Here is a 22,144-nt window from a genome sequence, read left to right on the forward strand (position 1 = left end):
GCAACAAAAGAAAATAATTAAAAAATGTCAAACAGACGATTTTGTGTAGCCTACAAATGAATGTTTACATGTGTATGGATGGACTATGGAGAATTGTTTTAGATGTTTCTGGTCGAATTGTAAATATTGGGTAGTTTAGGAATGTATTCAGTGATGAAACTTATTGAAACCTTAACCAAGTGTTAAAACGTAATCTGATGCCTGCACAAAATTAAGTGAAAGTTTATTTGATACATTGCATATGTAGCTATAGATATGTATTGATACATTGAGTGGTAAAATTGGGTATAAGATAAACAATCCATTGGTGAACCTCTTTCCAAAGAATGTCTATGATTTAATCAAACGTGAAGTGAAGAAAATAACCTATAGTGATAAATTAGCATGTTAATTTAATCTTGCGGGATATTCAACAACTCCCTGACAGCTCATAGTGTAGTATAAACAGCCCCCCCCCCCCTCTCAGTAAAGCCTGGCTGGTGGGCAGCGCGCAGGCGCACTGGGAATGGCACGCTTTAGTTACAGTAGATCACAGCTGAGGCAGCAGGGCGTTTCTGAAGAATAAGCGCTGCTGCTAGAGAGCAGGGGAGGGGACGAAAACTAGTAGGAAGTCAAGCAGCAAACTGAATGTCTAAATAACTGCCTCTTTACAAGGAATCCCCAAGCAAGGTAAATATAAAGATTTACTTTATCTATAGGCTACTCGTTTGACTTTTTGCCTCCATCTCAAATGCTTTTGAAATCATGTTCTGAAAATTTGTTTTTTCCTGGGCTTGAACTTCGTGAGTACTGTCTGTGGCCAAGCATGTAAAACGAACTCTCTTGCGTCTGTTCCAACTTTCACGCCGAGAAGAATTTGCAAATGTAGCGCGTATTTTGTTTGGTTCTTTGCGTAAAATCTCTTGTTTTAATGGTTTGCATTTGGTTTAGCTTGATGTTTGCGGATATTTTAATTTGGTTTAAAGGAAATGTTTTTCCCCTCGCAGATGTTCGTGTTTGTCAACTTCAGAAAAAGTTTCAGTTTGTCAGCTGGACATTGTATCTCCGCTCAGGGACCACACCTACCATTAGGACTAGCCCACATGCTTTATCAGTGTGAGACATACAGTAGACATCTAAAAATATTACAGCCTATGCACATTGAAGTTACCTGATATATATTCACTATTATTTAAAGGTACAGTCGGCGATTCTGGAGAAGGCTTTTTGTCAATATCAGTGACTATCACATCCTCTACCTGGCTGTCCGTAGGCCTACTGTGTTTGCTCTGAAAAAAAAATATTTCAGTGATAATACACAGCCTAGGCTCTGTAAATGGGCATGTTGCTAGCTATGGTGGGCTGCCTCCCTTATGTTTACATACCAGTTTACAGAGGCTGTGTATTAACAACAGAGCACACACACAACACGGACAGGAAGCACATCGTGAGGAGATAATCACTGTTTTTGACAACAAGCATTCTCCTTAATCGCTGACTTCTCATTTAAAGTAGAATAAGTGTTATCTACATCTTGCACTAGCCTTTTTCTTTATTCCTCTATACAGATCACTCCAAGAGTCAGCATGTATCCTTCCCCATGCATTGGACACTGTGTGTGTCTGGTTTATCTGCGGGTATATTTTCTTCTCCATGGTTTTCAAAGCAAACACGTTGGATATCTTATTTCACTGTGTTTGGAATATGAATCCCCGCCTCCCAACCCACTGTGCCTGCGTGCAGAAATACACCAGAGTCAGAAAAGCTTCCTCTCCCAAGCCACACACACACACACACACACACACACACACACACACACACACACACACACACACACACACACACACACACACACACACACACACACACACACACACACACACACACACACACACACACACACACACACACACACACACACACACAGAGGCACTGCTCAGTCACAATCAGGATGTATTGGGAGCGCTGTGTGTCCCTCGGCGGTTCGTGAGGAGGAAAACCACTCCACTGCGACATGCCCGTTTACAGAGCCTAGGCTGTTTAAAACTCATGTGTCACCCCCTTAACTCTCCGATTACATAATAACGGCTAATAATAGCACAATATGTATGTAACCTAATTCCTTATTTACCAAAGGCACCAGATGACTTTGATCTTGTTGGTTGCATATTGCTGCAAACAATTCATCACATGCTTTGTTATGGAGGAATTATCATTCTGATGCTTTGCAAGTACGACTATTGTTTACATAACTCGTAAACAATAGTCGAGATGGTTTTGGTAAGCAGATTTTTTTTTCATAGAGTTGTTTAGTTTCCTCATCTATTCAAATTAGATACAGTGTTTTTCTGCTCTTCTTTTTTGCACTATAGCTGCTGTTGAGAAAAAGCTTTTCCTTGTGTGTCTGGATGAGCAGTCTACTTCTTGTCATTTCTAATGCATGTCATACCTGCACTGAGGTGGAGGATATCTGTGGTTATGTGTGTGTGTCTGTGCCTGTGTTTGCACGTAAGGGGGTTATTTAAGTGTTTTTCTCATGTGTTGGGAAATCAAATATTAATCGTAGCCAGATTGAAGTCAGAGTGCGCCCCGATAACACACAGCAGAGAATATTTGGAATGGTAGTGAAACATGTTATACAGTCATGTTACAACCCTGATTTGAATGCTGATTTCATAAATAAACAGGGTCTCTTTATGTATGTTTTAAGTTCAAAGTGGCTGTGCATTTGTACTGTATGACAGAAGTCACAAACATCATACACACAGTGGTGGTGGTATCTGTATTAATAGCAACATAATTTTTAGATAAAGTAAGGCTAGTGATGTTACATTTCAAAACATTCAATACAATACAATTTTGAAGATTAAAAGCATAAGAACTGAACAAAAAGGTATTGAGTTGTGAATAGTAGTTATGATACTAATACTGGTATAAAAGCATCCGTAAGAGTATTTTTAGTAACAAATCTTGTAAAAATATATAGCATAATGTATTTTTAGGCTTAGGGGTTATTGTTTTCTTTAAACAAGTCTGTAAAATTCTGCTGCAGACCTGGAAACGTATTGTTGTAGCTACATGTTCTGCTGTCTGGCTGTTAGCAGGAAAAACAATTCTCAAACTTTTATTGGGCGTGGTTTACAGCCAGCGGTGGAAACTGTAGCAGGGAATGCACCACTGCAACCTCTGAGCCAGTGAGAGTTTAAAAAACTGTGTTCCACTTCTGTTGAAGAGAGCGACGTCAATGTTTTGAAGCAGGAAGAGTGTTCAGTTCGGATAGTGGAGGGCTGAAAAATACAGGAGGAGCAATGTTAAAAATAAACCTGCCAGTTTCATGACCGTCTGTGTCTCTTTGTTTGATAAAGAAAGAGAGAGACAGACAGGAGCAAACTGAGGACTACAACAGACGCTGGAACTGAAATGAACTGTGTCACAACGCTCCAGTTCTGTCAAGAGCCTCGACGGCACTAATGACTCGTTCACACTTCCTCATTCTGCTTGATTAAAGAGTTGGAGAGAGCTTTTGCTTGTTGTGGGACTCTCACTGCTTTCACTGTCTGCATCAAGACATGTAGAAAACACACACAGACACACCAACACACACACAAACACACACATACACGTTTGTGCGGCTATACTTGTGAGGACACTCATTAACATCATGCATTCCCTATCCCCTAACCCTAAACTTAATCATGTAAAGTAATTGGCCTATCCCTAAACCTTACACATACCTAAACCTATTCTAACCTTAACCTTAAACCCAAGTCTTAACCCTCAAACAGGCCATTGAATGACTGATAAAAATGTCCTCACTACAATGGTGAAAAGCTTACATTGGTCCTCACAAAGAAGCATGTACAAGTAAACACACACACACACACACACACACACACACAATCCAACACTTCATTTATACACCTTTGTGATTAATCATGGACTCTAACAAGCTTCTTACTGACACTGTCTGCACATTCAGCAGCATACAGTAAAAGTGGCACTGATACGCCTATTGTCAGGGTTCGACATAACGTATAGCCCGATGGCCCGGGGCCAGTAAAATCATATGCAGGGCAAGTTGATTGGCCAGTCACTGTCCCGCCCGGGCCAGTGACTGGCCAATCACAGTTCAGTATCTTTTTGTAGACTACATCATGGTTCATTGAAATGCGCGTTCTGAGTCGTAATGAAAGCAGTGTTTATTTAAGACTCAATATAATAAACCTAATATAAAATATATTTTTTAATGAAAGGCCAGTGGACAACCGATGCGTGGGCGTTTTGACAGGCACCGTTGGCAGAGCTGCCTACCGTCCGCCTGCGAGTCGACAAATCAATCGACTTGCTTTGCCCCCTTTCTTTCTTCCCACAGCAGAGGTTGAGGCGCAGAAAATGATAACTGCGCTTTTCCTTTATCTGCCGCCGTAATGTTACAATATTTGCATCCAAGCCCCAATGGTAATACAAATGAGAGGCGTTCTTTAAACGCTGTGAATGCGTCTCCGGTGATTGTGTCGGTTGTAGACAGAAACGAACGGAGGGACTCCGCTCACTGTACAGTTCCTATAGTCGCGCAGTTTGGCACTGTGTTTTCAGGCTCGAGACATTCAATCAGATCGCGGAAGTCTTTCCCATTGAAATCGCTAACGGGGAGAATATCCCCGGTTATTATTTTAGCCACAAACCACAGTTCATCTGCGCGGCGGCTCACTCGCTGGCGAGATCACACGGTGAAACGCTGCTGTGATCGGACGAAGGCATTGTGTGTTTCTAAGGTGATTTAACGTCATAGTCTTAGACGAGCGTTTAACTTATGCTGCATATTTTGCACTGCATTGTTTTTTATCAATAGTTTGAAAAAATGGTCCCACACCGGACTCTTATATGTGAAGCTGACACTTCATGGAGAAGTGACACTGCTGCAGCGCGCTCACGACCAGACGTGAACTCACATACACGGTGAAATCTCCCATTAAAAAAACGGCATAACCCACTGATTTTCGGATTTGTATTCTATTTTTAAAGTCAACTTGAGCGAAAGTGGAAAACCGGTCATTCGGTCGACACATTCACATCCCTAATGCATATAGAGAAAGTAATAAAAACTGCCTACCACACCACAAAGAATGATCAGACCTTCATCTCTTATTTATTTTTTATGTTTGAACATGACTTCTGCAGGTGAACTATTCATTAAACTGCCCAAATTCAAGAATAAAAACAACCTTCAAACTACTGGACTTTAAAATACTGGCCGACTCTTTCAACATACTTTCAGTTGTAGGCTTCTAATTCAATATGTTTGCCTGGTTTTATATTGTGTGTATGAGCAATATCAACATTTCATATAATTAACTAAAAGAAAAATAACCAAATCTAAAGGGAATATCTATACTGTTACAGTATAGATATTCCCTTTAGATCTGGTTATCTTTCTTTATTTTTCTAATACAGGTATTATAATTATTGACACTAAATTATGAAGAAAAAAAAAGTGTGTGCAGGGCCAGTGAAAATATACAAGGGGCCAGTAAAACTCGGATCCACTGGCCCGGCAGGCCAGTAGGAAAAAAAAGTTATGTTGAACCCTGTATTGTGACTAATCCCTTCGCTATGCATGGCGAGCGTGTGTTTGTGTATATGGTTGACTGAAAGGGAACAGGCAGGGCTCATTTGCCTTTTTACACCATGAATGCACGTATATAGAGGGCGGATACAGCTGCTGCCATTGTCTCAGGTATAGAGCAATGTATGGACTTGTATGTCTATATGCTTTCTCCGCTCTGTATTTACCTTCTTTTTTTTTTGTAGGATTTTGCTGCCGGTGGAACGAGGCAGGAGGGAAACCCCAGCAACTCAACATTGGCATCTGGACAAAATAATAAATAGCAGCAAACCTGTGATTGGTTGGGACAGGACCCGCCTTCCCTGTGAGGAAGGACATCTCGCTCCAGAGCCTGTAAAGCTTTATTTATGCATGTTGAGCCCCTATACACTTGTTATTGTAATTACATTGGAAGTATACAGCTATACAGCTGAAACCACAAGTACCGCAACCAAGCAGCAGCCTGGTCTACTCAATATTTGATAGCTTCTTAATGCCTACTGATGTTTCACTCTGATTTACGGTCCAGACTTGACCCAATTCACACCTTACACCAGATTTACATCAGCACTGCCACAGTGATTCATATCAAAACACTAGCTACAGTAGGCCACAGTTGCGTCATTAAAGGTGCACTATGTAACTTTGGGTGTGTCAGAGAAATGGAACTGTAACGGCTGGACAGGGCGGACACAGGCGCAGAGACAGTACCAGTTTAAGAGGGTTTATTTAGAAGGAATCTGGGGTTTTGGGCCGAGCTCCGGAGGGGCTGGCAGGCATGGGGGTCCAGGGAGAAGTGCCAAGGAGAGAATCCGGGGAGACGAGCTGAGGCAGGCAGGGGGGTCCAGGGAGGGAGAGCTGGCTGACGAGGGCTGGAGCTGGTGGCAGGAGTCAGGCTGGAGGACTGTGGCAAAAAAGAACAATATTAGCAACAAGCTAAATGCAGGCGGAACTACAAAAGGTCTAGGTGGCTGGAGAGTTACTGACTGGGTAACAGAGTTTACAATCTGGCAGTGTCTGGAAGGTTGAACCGGGTATAAGTAGAGCAGTAGATTAGAAGATTGGTGGCAGCTGTGGATGCTGGTGCCTGCACACCTGATTCCAACCCTGCAATCAGACAAGGGAAAGGGGAGAACAAAACCACCAAGGTCTTGAGGCCCAGGCAGGATCGTAACAGGAACATTTCTAGGGTGTGTTCTTCAAAACTGAATAGACAAACTTTCCTCAGAGGAAAATTGGATATCTGAAATCATTTTGAAGTTGGAAAGCTACCTGGAAATGTACTGTTTCACTGTTGGTGCTTACATCAGCAGGGCCCACAGTTTTGTTTGTACACATAATCTAGAGTTACGTTTGGTTCAAGGTGTCTCAAAATAATTTAGTTCTGATTTATGATGGTAGAATTAAATACTAAGTATTGCATGTAGAGTAAATACATTTTGTAAGCTAACTGCAGACTCTTTTTAATTGTTGACCCATCTTCACATCTTATTGTAGTTCCACAGAAGAGAGTGACAGTTGACCCCCAAAGCTATTGGCTCAGGATGGAGGAGCCCATCTACGCTACGGGCATGGCGGCCAAGCTGAGGAGCCAATGGGATCGTGATGAAGGCCTGGGACAGAACCACAAGGCGGTGAAGTTTCTGGGTCAGGACTTTGAGCAGTTGAGGGCCCAGTGCCAACGCAGCGGAAAGTTGTTTGAGGATAACTTGTTCCCGTGCGCCACATCGTCTCTGGGATTCGACGAACTCGGGCCGAGGTCCTCCAAGACCCAGGGAACCCGCTGGATGAGGCCCACGGTGAGAGAGGGGAAGGGGGGGTCAGAGAAGTCTAGTAGGTCTGAGTAAATTTGCTGAAGATGTGACTTAGCTGTAGCATTATCATTAGTTTTGAGTTTTGAGAATCATACAGATGAAGCATCAAAGAAGGGCACCAAAAAAGCATGCTCAACAAACCCAATAATACTAATATACTTATCTAAAATGTATTAGGCGACTAGTTTCAACTTGCATACACACTGTAACAGGTCCATTGACATGGTGATTCAGTCATTTTGCTTTTTGTTGTTGTCAAAGTTACACAACATTTGTTTGGTAACACAGCTGCTTTTGCTTTAGTAGAAGCATTAGCAGTTCGTGTGTTCAATTATTTTTGGAGAGCCCCCAACATCTTACCAAACTGCAACCTTTTTTAATAAGCTTGTAAATGTATTTTTTTTTGTTTTACAACTAGATATGATTTCCCAACAATAAAGCGTTGATATCAGCATCCAACTTTCACTTGAATGCCTTAAAAATATCAAACATTATTTTTCATAGCACATTATATAAATAACTCAATGGTTACATGGAAAATATAGAAAACATTTTAAAATCAACTGTATCTTTTGCACAACTGTCCTCTTATGTAATAAGGAGGAACTGTATAGTCCTAGAATGCGGGTGTTGTAGGACACGGGGCAAGAACATACAGAAAAGCAGGTGTGGCCGTTTAACTTCTAGAGTTTGTGAGAAAGCTGTGAAGGAAGCAATGACACTAACCTCATTCTTGTTGTTTAACACTGACTGATGACTTCTGGAGTGAGCAGATAACGACTCAACATTCATTGTGTGGCCAACTGCTCTGCTATGATACTTTCTACATCCCTAAGGATCTTTCCTTGCAGACTTAAATGTCATCTGTTGCTTGGCAACTGAAATTTCTGTCACGAATGATTGGTAGATATTACTTTAATGATCCCAAAACGGCAGCCAGGAGTCCAGTTAAGCAGGTTTGCAAGTGTCTCAGAGAAAGAGAGCGTGAAACAATTTCCTCCTCTATCGGATTCTTATGCTTCTGTGTAGCTACTGTATCGCCCGAAAACTTGTATGTATTTACAGCATCACAGAATGTATAGCTAATGCCTACTTCTAATGCCTGTCCCCGGAAAGGGCTTTTAAACATTCATAAAAAATGCATATGAAAAAGCCAAATAAAAAAACCTACAAGCACATACTGTATAAAAGATGACAAGGCACATAGGCTACACCTTTACTGTCCCCCCCCCCCCTATATGTGACTACAAGTCTGACTATCAGTGAAAAAAAAACTTCACTTTATCTTTAAAAAGCTTTACATTTTTGTATTGCTTTTAGCTCGGTTGGCAATTAATTTCATACCTTAGCTCCCTTGATTGAGAAGGATGTCTGTCCCAAGGATGTTTTTTGCTATAGGCTATTCTATTAAAACACCAGGGTGCCCCCCTGTAGTAGAATATGACACCGGAGAACAGTGTGGGCCTGTCTTGACGAGGTGTTATCACGGCAGCCTTGGAGACAGCACACTCTCATTACAGTTTGATTTGTACATGTCGTGACGGCTCGTAGTTGTCAGTCGAGTAATAGGGCCGCGAGGAGCCTGAGTCGTGCTGTTATAAAAGCCATCTCGGGGTCGTGGTGACCAGCGTGACTGCAGCCTAATAGCTCAACTCTGCTACTCACATTTGAGTGTGTGAGAGCTTCTCTTTGTGTGTGTGTGTGTGTCTTTTCGGGTCTGTAGCCTAATGCTTCCCAAGGATCGCATCTTTTTCCCAAAATAATGAATAAAAAAAAAGGTTTTATAATGCATGAGCCCTTTTTACTTTACACAGGATCTGTCATATTCACGCTGCATTGGAGAATTCATTCGGTTCACATTTACCCCTAAAATAATTCAGTCCTCTGGGTGAGCCTGAAAAGGTGAACTTTTAGCTTGTGTGTGTGTGTGTGAATGTCTGATACTGTGTGAATTCAACCCTGTGCCTTATGTTTTTTGTGCAGCTGTGTGTGTGTGTGGCACCATCAGGATAAATGGAATATTTCTTTTTATAGCTTCATGTGGGGTTTCTCACGCTCAACACGCAGAGCAGAAGACGCTGTATGAAGCTTGGCATTTTGGGAAACAAAAAACACTGCAATGCAACATTGTTTGCCTGAAATTATGTATAATACAATCACCACGCGTCCTCAAAGAGTCAGGTGTTAATTTGAGCTTTGCATTTTTTAAGAAGCAGCCTTGTGTTTATAAAGAAATATGCTTGATAAAATATTATTATTTTCCCTATTTTAATTAGCTATCATTTTTACTATTATAGAAGTCATTTAATATTCAGATGTGGGCATTTCAACTTCAATCAGTGTTATTCAGAGCAGATTCTGTTTTTTACTTTAGCACAAAGACAAGAAGCAAGTGCAAGGAGCTTGCCTAGTTAAGATGAATGTTAAAAAATAAATATTTGAACAACTAGAAACTTGTACTGTCTAATATACACTATGTGTTGTATCTTGGGCACTGATAAAGCAACACTCATCTGAGAACCAAACATTGCGGGTTTCAGGAGCTATTTATTGACCAACAAAGTTAGGATCTCAGAAGTTTGTGCTAGCTCAAAGCTCGCTTTTGGATATGAATAGCATGGTGCAGGTACCACATTGTAATGTTTTCACATTTTTCAAATCGAAACGAGAAGGGTTCGCTTGGACTTTTCACTATACTTCACGCACATAGAGATAAAACTGAGTGGTATCAAAAACAACCAAATAGCAACGTGGAGGTCTTCAGTTTCTTTTGTTGAAACCAATACAAACCATATACTGTGTAATGTCCATAGTCTGAGCCCTTTGCACAACAAAAACAGCACAGTCAGCACTAGGGGAGTAAATCCAACATGTGCGTGTGTGTCCAAAGGCAAACGTTGCCCTAATTGCTCTCGTTTGTTTTCGCCTCAACAGGATCTCTGCGTTCGCCCGGAGTTCATCGTGGATGGAGCTACTCGCACAGACATCTGTCAGGGCGCTCTGGGTGAGTCTGCCAACTGTTCCCTGTTACTAGGCTACTACTGCATGATTCAGCTGTCACGGTACTGTATAGAGGAGAGGAGAGACTGTAGCTCGGAGTCAGTCGGGTGGAAAAGTCAAAGTGAGAAATGCCAACAGGAGCCAAAGGAAACAGGTGATGGACTGGAGGCTTGCCAGGTTGCAAATCTTAAGAGCATGATTTGCATTTTCATATTTATTCTCGTTATCCTCCCAAGATTTTCCTCTTTTTGTCCTCGAGTCAGATACTAAAACATTTGACCAAGGCGGGGGATAATAGACCTTTTACACATTTTGACATGTCACAAAAAGAAAGGGTCGAGTTGGACGAGTAGATTAATACAGCCGTCAAGAAATGTCAAAAAAATCAAGAGTAGTTTGCAGAGGTTCTTTTTGATCCAAGTCCATGAGGTCATTGTGCCCCATGAATCATGTCAAACAATGAAACAAGCGCACTTCTAAGTGTCTGTCTAAACTATTTATCTTATGATACGGCATATGTACATCCATATAACCTTTTAGCCATTTGCATACTTAAACAGAATAAGGAGAAATGAATAGTCATTAGGCTAATGGTGTATTCAGGCCTTGTGAGAGACGGATTTAAAAAAGAACAAATTGCATCTCTTCTTTACACCCTGGTATGAAGAGACTCCAGACTAGATAGGCATTACTTAAATACTTTTTAAAGACAGTGAAGTACCCAATCATTTTAATAATAATAATTATTATTATTATTTTGAGCCAAGATTTTTGTGTGTCAGGACTTGTGTGTGGTTGTCTCTAGGTGTGTTATTAAAGCTGAGCTCTTTGGTCAACATGCCCTGGTACATAGGTTTATTTTTTTCCCCCCCATCACAGTCAACAGAGGGAACTGAATCCAGACATAGACTCACAGAGAGGCAGAAAAGGGAGGAGAGTTAACAGTCAGTTCATCATTACCAGTGGCAGTTCATTGCCTGGGATGTTTCCCGCTCGACACAGAGCTACATGTATAATTCATGCTTTGTTGCTCTGCCTCATCTGTAAACAAGGCCACCCTCTCCCTCTGTTTGAGTGTCTCTGACTCTGGCTTCCCTCTTCTAAATATGCGATACTAAAGCCTATACCTAAACCCCCAACCAACCTCACTGCCAGTAGAGGGGCGGAATTGCAGGACAATAACCATAAAAGTGTTGAGCCAAAAAAACACAATGGCCTGCTTTGTTGTACAGCTAAATTGCACAAGCCTGTATTCTGTTTATCAGTGCAAGTTATCTGTTAGATAGACGACCCACTATATGGTATAGTGGTAAGTTATATGATGGATGTGATTTTAATATAAAAGTGAAACAAACTTTTGCTTTTATCTCTGTTTACTTTGAGTATGGACTGTGTATCATTAACTAAAAGAAGTAGATGTAACACTAGTCCCTAGAAATGAAACAGAAAGTTGGCATCAACGTTCTCAGATAACACAACAGCGACCACTGCGTTTTTGTGTTTTGACGAGCTCATCTAGATCTGCACACCACAGCCTGCATTTGTGCTGAAACCACAGAAAAAAAGAAACAAATTAAAACCACGTCTGCCTGCCTGCTCCTGTCCTCTACCCGAGATACTTTTGCAAGTCAATATATCGTATAAACTATCCTTTGTGTGATTCCTACTTTCATTGACTTATTGTGTAGCTGTGGCAGTTTAAGCCCCTCTCTTTAAGGCAAGGGGAACAACCGCCTCTCCCATTTCCCACACATGGCGAAGCTTGTTCAAACATACCTGCCTTTACTGCGCTGTCAATAGGTGGATTCCAGTTTTACAAGCGTGTTCCCACTAAGCCGACAATTTAAGTTGTTTCTCACAGTGGCCTGAGTGAATCAGACCTTTGCTTGTCATATATTTGTGTGTGCCAATTATTACCTGAAAGTTGATGCTACTGTTCAGGTTTTAGTTTTTTGCTTGTCTTTATGTGTCTGCGTGTGTTTAGTTATACAGTATGTCTGTGTTTGCCTTTTGTCAGCCAGAAACCTGGGATTGTGGGAAATAGGAAAAATATGACCTGTACAACAAGTTTACCGGTGCGATTCCACTCCTAAAAAAATAAAATATACATAAATTATAAGCTAGTATGATCCCTTGAGTAATTAAAAAGAATACATTGTATTTTGATAGATATAGGAATCAGTTTGATTTGAGATTTGTAATACATTTTTTTTTACCAAAAACAGAACAACCAACTGTGATGCTTGTCTACATGCAATTGAAATGTATCACAGTACGTCTGAGTTAAATAATATGTCATCAGGACTGATCTGTTGTAAAATAACTTGTGGTGTGTGTGTGTGTGTGTGTGTCCTCAGGTGACTGCTGGCTGCTGGCGGCCATTGCCTCGCTGACATTAAATGAGGACCTCCTGCACAGAGTGGTGCCTCACGGACAGAGCTTCAAGCAGGGATACGCCGGCATCTTCCACTTCCAGGTGACAACAGCTCCACTCCCTGCATTTGCATTGTACACTTCTGTAGATAGAAACCAAACAAACATGGCCTTCCACATTCGGCTCAACTGTGCTTCCTTGTTGTCCAAATCACTGTAACTTCCCAGTTGTTGACGTTAGAATTAAGTAGATCAACGTAGGAGCTGACATTTTTCTATAAATATAGAACTGCCCTGCGTTCCAAATCACATACTCTTTCTTTTTTTCCTATTTTTCATGCTACAGCTGATCATAAAAATAATCTAGTTAGCATGCAGTAGGAACACAAGTGGGACATACTTAAACTCATTTATTTCATCATAACATTGAGCCTTGAATTTGCCTCATCCGTATATCCTGGTTGTTTTAATACCGAGGATCTGTCGAAGTGCCGTCACTTCAGTGCGCACTGAATTGTGGGTCAGAATCGCCCGAATAGCATGCTGATTTCAAAACTTAAAAATCTCGGCCAGATGTAGATGGCATCTGGGTATTTATAAGCATACTAAATCTGACCAAAAGAATTGGGACATCCTAAATCTTTTTTCTACCATACTAAATAGCAGAAAGTATGGGTATTGAAACACAGGGAAAATCTCAGGTGTTACTGATAACTGCATAGTTCATTTATTTGACACTTGCATTCGCTGTAGATGGCCATCGCATAATACTCTAGGCTAAATTCAAATGTCCTTTCTTAGATTTGCAGACTGAACCTTGGCCTAACCTGATTTCTATTCTCTTTAGCAACATTTTCCTGCAATTGGAAATCAGACACCTTTTGTTCAACCATAGAGAGCGAATGGTAGCCAGCAGTTTTGTGCCAGCTCACGTCATTTTAGTTTTTTCTGCCCCAACGCTTCCTGTTGTGTCATATCCTGTTAGCACCAGTTGTGTAAGCAGTAACAGTGAAATGAAAAGTAGTTTAAGTTCAAAACTAAATGGAAAATATGATTTTTTTTTATATATTTTTTTGCATTCTTTTGTATGTAGTTGTGTTTAACTGCACACTGTATCCATTACAAGCAGAATTAGTGCTTCTGTGAAAGACTATGTTGATCTCCTGTTGTGGTTGGATGCAATATGTTAGTTCTGTTTTGAAACTGAGCCCCCGGAAGATCCCAAATACTATTGTTTGCCAATTCCAATAATGCATTTTCTCTCTACTCCTTTGTATCTGTATTTTTTTCCTTGAAGATCACCTTACTGACTTATATTGTAATGGTAAATCATACATACATTTTGTAACATGATTTGTCAAAATCTGGCAGTAGCAGGAAGATGCCTAGATAATCTAATGACCAGATTACCCTAATATTGATAGAGCATTTGTAGTCCTGATGGGAAGTTTCTATTTGAGCTGTGCCTGATATGTTGAACAAGTGAGTCATTGAATAATTTAAGTTTTCCCTTCCCTTCCCATAATTTCACTGCACGACCTATGACCAGACTGAGTCATCCAAGATAAGTAACCCCTCAGATCCACACCCAGTCAAACCTCAGTCAATAAACGTTACCTGGGAGCATTTGAATCACAGTTAAAATCCCCTGTGTGTGTGACCGAGTGACCAGCGCCCATTTCCTTATCAGACATAGAATTCATAATCCTAGAGAAGACAAAATATATCTGGAAATGTCTATCTGGACACAACTGCTGTTAACAATCAAACACTGAGCCTCCATCTGATGTCTCCAATTGTAGACCAGTGTTACCAGTTCTTATGCTTTGTGACACAAGTTTTCTATTTATTCTACGCCTGTGGTGCGACCGTTGGCCCCCATCAGTTGAACTTTGCTTTGTACACAAATCCAAATGACTCCGGACACATGCAAAGGCAACACCTACACATTGGAACAGTGACAGAGGTGTTGGCCTGATTATTAACCTGCAGTGAACAACACAGTCATTCACAGTTAGGGAAATCTTGCAGCGGTGGTTTATAATTCTCAGAAGTTTAATTTGACTGTTGTATTTTTTACAACCACAATGAAAGCAATTTTCACTTTGGTTTCAGAGGAATCTGCCTATTACAACCAGAATTTCCATAAACTTTTACTAGCAACAGTTCGACCCCACAAAGGTAATTTATCAATATTCTTGCATACAGTATTGTACCACCAATCCTTGTAGTTAATGTATTTAAGAAGCCAAAGTATTGATTATATACTGTAAAAAAATAACATATTGATATGTACTGATGGCAGTCAGCCCAGCTATTTGCTATATAGCGTGAAATATAAGTTGAAAAATCTTGGGAAAAATGTCCATTGTACCACCAAATATTTACTGGTTTGTTGCTTCAGTTCATGACATTATACCTCGTACGCTTTCTTCCCAACGTAATTTTCAATTAATCCAACAATGTGCTAGATCTGGTGTGCGTTACAGTCTGAACCGCCCTCTTTCTTATTGACTTTTTGCCTTTGGTCTATATGCATTTCCAAGAATTTACTTGTCCCTTTTTCCTACGGCGGCTTGAATAAGTTTCCACTTTCTGAGCAAACACTCATCATGTCTTAGATAACGGCACGCAAACTACAGTCATTTGATCTTACACTAGAGCTTTTGTGAGGGACAAAGTTGTGCCAGAAACAAGAAAACGATTCATCTGACACTTATCTGAACCTCAGAGAGGAGCATATTAGACTACAGTAGATCGATTCTTGCCTACTCCTTATCTTTTTTTTTAAGATATTTTTTTTCTCGCATTTTTATGCTTTATTGATAGTATAGAGACAGAGTTGAAATGGGGCAGAGAGGGGAGTGACATGCAGAGATCGACCGCGGGCTGGAATCGAACCCGGGTCCGCTGCTGGCTGAGGCCCATGGGGGGGACGCCCTACCAACTGAGCTAAGGGCACCCCCCACCTACTCCTTATCTTCCATAATTTTGCATTTCTTGACAAGGTCAGGGAGGGCTGTAGTGCAGTGTTTGCCTGCGAATCTCACACACTTCCATCACGATCTGTGACTGAGTGTGATAAATACTCTAAACCTCAGATTTTAAACGAGCGTGTCTCAAGAGTTTCAATTTGCTCGAGGGCAGAGCAGGGACATCTGTGAATACTAAAATGGGTTGGCCCAAACTGCCGCTCTGTTCCTCAAGTATATAACAAATGTTTTTCTTTTAATATTGCATTGTTGAATGGAGCCTGAGAATCAAGAATTTCATTGCCAACGACTGCTGCTGTAATTGTGGTGCACATAACGAATAAACCATCTTGTATCAAGTGTTGATCAGGGTTTATCCCCCAACAGCTGGATATTGATATATATATTTTCTGTGGTTTATACGAGGAATAATCAAATGTTTAATTACTAATAATTCTGAACCTGCTTTGTCACAGAGCACTTTGAGTTGAGTCAGCTGCTCTTTTCTGATGCAGCGAGGCTTGTGCCAACCAGACTGGCAGCCCATCAATAGAGGGAAAGAGAGAGAGGGAGGGAGGGAGGGAGAGACATGGAAAGGGAGAGAGGGAAAAATAGAGAGAGAATGAGGCAACAGGGAGCATAGGGAAAGCTCTCACACATCAATAGAGGTGTGTTATGCACAGGAGCTGACCTACAATGCAGAATACACATATACATTTCATATTTCATACATATTACTTAAACATGCACACAAACCCAACTGCTCAGTCATGGACACCATTGTAGCAGAAACGGGCAGACAAAGCAAAACGGCTGCTGTTAGACATGCATGCACGCACGCACACACGCACGCACGCACGCACACACGCGCACACACAAACACACGCACTGGTTAGGTTATAGCAAAGTAGGGGAATCCATCCGTCAATGACAAATATTTGAGTGTCTTTTCCAAAGCGTCCTCGAGAAAGATGCTGCAATCGTTTCAGTTCTCGGGGTGAGGGTTGAATCATCGGATATCGAAAGATCAATAAATAATGTCAGACACACACACACGCATGGGGCTGGTGACTCAATTACATAGAAAGCAGTTAAAGCAGAATATTTGGCCTGTTTCCCCACCCGATTACTTCCAGGGCCGCTATGTTCAATTTTCTGCATTTCACATTGTCACATTGTACAGTCAGACACACACACATGCACGCACGTAAGCTTGCTCTCTCTGCTAGAATGAGTGGAAGTAACACTTTGATTTTTGCTCTGAAGGCTTGTAAATGCATGCACGTGTCTAATGTGCATCATGCATGCTAAATGGCTCGTAACAAATACACATGGCTGTTCAGAGCTGCCCAGCTAAGAAAGAGCTGCTGTCCTAGATTCACAGTTAAATTATTTTTCTCTTGTTTTAGCCCTTGTCTGTGTGGCTTTTACAGTTTCTAATCTTTTTTCTTCTTCTCTGCCTAAACATGTTCCCCACTCTGTTTTGTGTGCTGTTTCTTCCTGGGATCTCCCTTTTTTATTTGTACGAGTTTGTATCCTTTAAGCCTTGGTATAAAACCCGCCCAGACCTTAATGACTCATCCCTAAATTGAATCATGGGTGCTCCTGGCAGTGGGAACCTTAATTTGTTTGAGAGGATAGCCAGAAAGACGAGGCAAAAAAATTGAGGCTTTGTGGACAAAAGCGCAAGGAATAAATTATAAACAAGGCAATCTCAGCCATCACAGTGGGGAAACAAATGAAACCGCCACTGTAACTGGGGCAGCAGAATCCTTTATTATGTTCTTATTATAGCGATGCATGTTTCACTGAGCATTCTGTTGAATAGATTTGGATGGATTTCTCAAGCTCTAAAAATACTGCAAGTCATGACACAGATGTGGTAAAAGTTCATTGGGTGTTGCTCCTGTGTGTGTGTGTGTGTGTGTGTGTGTGTGTGTGTGTGTGTGTGTGTGTGTGTGTGGGTGTGTGTGTTTGGAGTATGTGTATGTCTTTTTTTGTGTTTGTTTGCTTGTTTTGTGGTGTCCTCAGTCAGCCGTATTGTGACATCTCCCGTAGGAGAGGGGTTCAACGTTGCAGGGCAGCATCCATCCATCTATCATTATCTTAATCGTACACACACAAGCTAACTGAAGGGAAGTGCAAGTAATGTAAATGCAAACACACATAGGCATGCAGTCACACCAGATGTGGCATTTTATTGGCCAATTGGCAATTATCCTGCGGCTTCCTCCCCCATCTTTTCTCAGACCTACAAATCTAATCAATTTGACAAAGAAATATGTCTTTCGCAGCGCTGCATTATTATGAGCGCTTGGTTTTGAGCATGAGGATCGTGCAACTGCCTCAAGGTCTCTGTACGAGTCCCGAGGGTTTCCTAGTTTGCCATTTGTCTTTTTTCGGCAAAGGCAGCAATGATTTTTCCCACTTGTTTAATGTCTCATTGTCGTTTCATTGTTGATTTTGTCATGTTACTATTAACTTTTAAACACAATATTGAATCTTGGCTCCTCAAAGCTCCCAGTAAGTCTCAACAAGAGCTCTGATGGCATCTGTAAGGTTTTCCATTTTTCTTTATTATTTTGCGTTGCTAGAGAACAACAACAGAAACTCTGACACTTTTCACTTCAGCCTAGTGTGACCTCTTTTGAACTGGTTCTGCCTTTAACTGTTTTCACATGTTGCATTGGATCCTTCTGCCCCCTGCTGGCCAACAGGTGCACAGCAACATGTGTGGAAAAGACCTGCTGCATTGAAACTCCTAGTGTTTGCCTTTCTTATTCATTATCTTGTCAGATAGATTTAAAGGACATTAAAACCTTTGCAGTTCCTCCAAGCTGTTCTTAAACGTGACTGGATTTAGTCTTGTATTAGATTGATTACCTCCGCTAACAGCAAGTAAACAAAGGCGGGCAATGCTACTTATCCTTCATGTCAGTTTTGTTGTGTCTTTTACACAGTTCTGGCAGTTTGGCGAATGGGTGGAGGTGGTGATCGACGACCGGCTGCCGGCCAAGGATGGGAAGCTGCTGTTTGTTCACTCGGCAGAAGGGACCGAGTTCTGGAGCGCGCTGCTGGAAAAGGCCTACGCTAAGTAAGACCAAATGTACATCTTAAAAATCTTAAAAAGTTACATCTTAAGTAACTAGCTATAAAGCTTAAGTAACTGTCCTTGAAGGCCACCGTAGCTTCTTTAAATTCTCCTAAAAGGAGGGGAGTGTAGCAAACTAGAATATCGGCACTAGATGTTGCTATCTATTCCGATATTACACACTGTACCTTTTTAAGGCTTATTCATGGCTGGAGCTGGTGGAGTTTCTCGATGTTGAGGAACACGACTCATAAAATCTTAAAGCCCTCTCAGGAGCTATTAGGCAGCTTCGGACTCCAGCTGCTTCACTTGGCAGCTAATGGTCTCAGTTGGACATTTTGTCCGCTATAAAGGGCGGCATTGTTTGAGGAAGTGCGTGTGTGTGCCAAGTTCAGTTCACTTCCCAGTTGGCGAGCAGCTATAATATGAGGACTCAGAGTGAGATTTATGCTTTGTTACTCTTTCTCTGCACGTCCTTAGGTACACTTAGTTCATATATGGAAGTGTAGAGCGGGGAGGGCTTGGCTGACACTTAAGATTCTGTACATTTACACTAAACATCTGGTCTTTTTACTGCAGTTTTTATATGCATACACTTAAATTCACATCGACCTGTGCTGTATTTTTCTCTTTACTTCTGCGTTAGGCCTCCATTTAAGGTGGAGTCAGCAATTCTGGAGAATGCTTGTTGTCAAAATCACTCTTTCTCCAAATCAGTGAATATCTCCTTACAGTCCACTACCTGTCTGTACTGTGTGTGTGCTGAAAACAAAAGGTATTAATAGACAGCGTAGGCTCTGTAAATTGGTATGTAAACAAAGGGTATGTAAACAAAGGTGGCCCACCGTAGCTAGCAACATGCCCATGTACAGGGTTTATTTTACGGATCTAAAGGAGATATTCACGGATTTGACAAAATTATTTTGACAACAAGCATTCTCCAGAATCGCTGACTGCACCTTTTAAGGCCACCCGCTCATATACCTTTTATACAAATATTGACTTGAACAATTTTTAAATCCTTATTAATCTTGTGTCGTGTGTCCCAGGTTAAATGGCTGTTACGAGGCTCTATCGGGTGGAAGCACGTCCGAGGGATTCGAGGACTTCACAGGCGGAGTGACGGAGATGTACGATCTGAATAAGGCCCCCTCCGACCTGTACAGCATCATCAGCAGAGCCATAGACAGAGGATCCCTGCTGGGCTGCTCCATAGACGTCAGTACTGCAATGTTTGTCTATGCAAAAATATACAAATATCTGGGAAAAAAAATTCCCAGATTTAAATTCAATTCAAATTCAAAAAAACTTTATTTGTCCCCAGGGGGCAATTGAATAGAGCAGCAGCATTACAAAGGACAAGGCCATGTCCAAACATAAAACAAACAAAAACACAGCGTTGCTACCTGGCAGACAATACACACAAGCACAGGTGTCTACAAATACACAAATATATATAATATGTATAAAATATGCAAAGTGCATGTTTATAAATGGAGAACTGACTCTCAACTATCTAACAATTTACCACAGATCTGCTCCTTCGTCTTAAAGCGGTTACAATTAATATTTTCTATATAATAAGAAATGTGTTTAATGACAATGAAGAATTTTTTTTTACTGTGTTTTTAGTTTTATACCTGAATCTGAGAAAAAAGACAAAATACAAATAAAATCGAAAGTTCAAGATTGTTTTTAAGCTGGAAAATACATCAGAACTTCAAGGATCGATAATTCATGCGTAGAATGTGCTAAAAACACAACCTAAATTGTATTTCTGCTTTATTCGCAACATTCCAACTTTTTCTTTCATTGTTCAGTCATTGAAATTACAGTAAAAATAAGCAAGTGTGCTGTCATATTTTGACAGAGTATATGTAAATAATAAGTAAAATGTCTGTAGATTTGATTTGGGTGGGATCACCAGTAGAGGGCAGTAAAGATTGGGGAAATAACGGGTTGGAGTTGGCAGGAGTTCAAGGTCGCTCCAGTGACATGGATGTTTGCAGACAGAGGGGACTGAACTCTGTCTGTCTGTCTGTCTGTCTGTTCGAAGGACATCTTTATGTAATCGTTATGCCATCCCTGTGTGTCTCACTGTGGGTTAGGGAAAAGCTGCCAAACGTGTCCCTAGGGTATAGGAACATCCTAAAACAGGACAAATACCAAATATGATGAATCTGAGTAGAATATGGAGATTCACAGCAAGAAACTAAGAAAGTTTGGATTTACTGTATTAGAAAAGCTGTGTTCAAAAAACCCAGTCAGCTTTCTCTCCCCATATGACATCATAAGTGGGTGGAGAAGGGGCCAATCAGAGCACACTGTGCATTTTGGAAGGCTGGGCTTAAAGAGACAGACTGTTTTAGACAGAGGCTAAAAATAAGAGATTAAGCAATGGCACTGTGAGAAATATATAAATGGTTTGATTGGACACTACACTATTAAAACAGTTTCTAGTTGAAACCCAAATAACAATTTTGAACCTTAAAATGAGCATAATATTTAGCCTTTAAGTCATGATTCCCATTTGGTTCGCTCATGAATGTGAACTCTAGTTTGGCTGCATAGATACTTCAGCAGACTTTCATTTTTATTGTCACATTGGCGGCTGGCATCATGTTGCATATCATCTAAATCGAGTTACACACACACACACATACGCACACGCTCATAAACATGCACACACACGTTGCGGGTGTGGTCACGACTGAGTTTGAATGAGTTGAAACAACCAGTCGTCTTGGCTTAATTGATGATTTCTCGCTGTGGGCCTTGGCAGATGTCACTGACGAAATTTTTTTCACGTTATTTAGATTTCTGTTGACCTCTGTTCATCTCTCTGCTCTGTCGTTTTCAGATCAGCGGCGCGATGGACAGAGAGGCCGTCACGTTCAAGAAACTGGTGAAGGGTCACGCCTACTCTGTGACCGGTGTGGACGAGGTGAGCCAAACAGGATGTAGAAAATCTCTTCAAAATGCCACCATAGTTAGTTTTGCGTCGGCCAGGAAAACCTGTTTTCAGAAATATGAAGTGTGAAAGAAGGAAGAGAACATAAAATCACTGGTGAATTCTCAACTCATATCTATTAATGACTGTTACCTCGAAATTCGATTGTTCCTAACACTTATCTTTCACTTTTGAGACACACATTAACACTGAAAGGAATCTTTAAAGATCTTTTGTTGTGGGGGAATATGGGCCAAGAGAGCTGCATAATCCATAAAAGTTGGAGCGATGCATAAAAACAATACTATTTGACTATTTCTAATTTTTAAAATGAGATAATACTTTGGAGTTAACTCATAG

The 22,144-nt window shown here is 41.0% G+C and overlaps 1 protein-coding gene across 2 annotated transcripts in view; it reads left to right on the forward strand.

Moving 5' to 3' along the window:
• The first annotated feature begins 556 nt into the window (after positions 1-556).
• capn1 (calpain 1) overlaps positions 557-22,144 on the forward strand; it is a 29,973-nt gene continuing 8,385 nt past the window's right edge. The window contains exons 1-8 of one of the 2 annotated variants that reach the window (XM_080052073.1): positions 557-669; positions 5,791-5,954; positions 7,082-7,383; positions 10,333-10,402; positions 12,756-12,874; positions 18,704-18,837; positions 19,884-20,052; positions 21,695-21,778. In XM_080052073.1, coding sequence (XP_079908199.1) covers positions 7,129-7,383; positions 10,333-10,402; positions 12,756-12,874; positions 18,704-18,837; positions 19,884-20,052; positions 21,695-21,778 — 831 coding nt within the window. In that variant the 5' untranslated portion in view covers positions 557-669; positions 5,791-5,954; positions 7,082-7,128. The remainder of the gene's footprint in view (positions 670-5,790; positions 5,955-7,081; positions 7,384-10,332; positions 10,403-12,755; positions 12,875-18,703; positions 18,838-19,883; positions 20,053-21,694; positions 21,779-22,144) is intronic. The other variant, XM_080052074.1, reaches the window with a different exon arrangement.

The sequence above is a fragment of the Ammodytes marinus genome (genome assembly GCF_949987685.1).
Source record: "Ammodytes marinus genome assembly, chromosome: 23".
Lineage (NCBI taxonomy): Eukaryota > Metazoa > Chordata > Actinopteri > Uranoscopiformes > Ammodytidae > Ammodytes > Ammodytes marinus.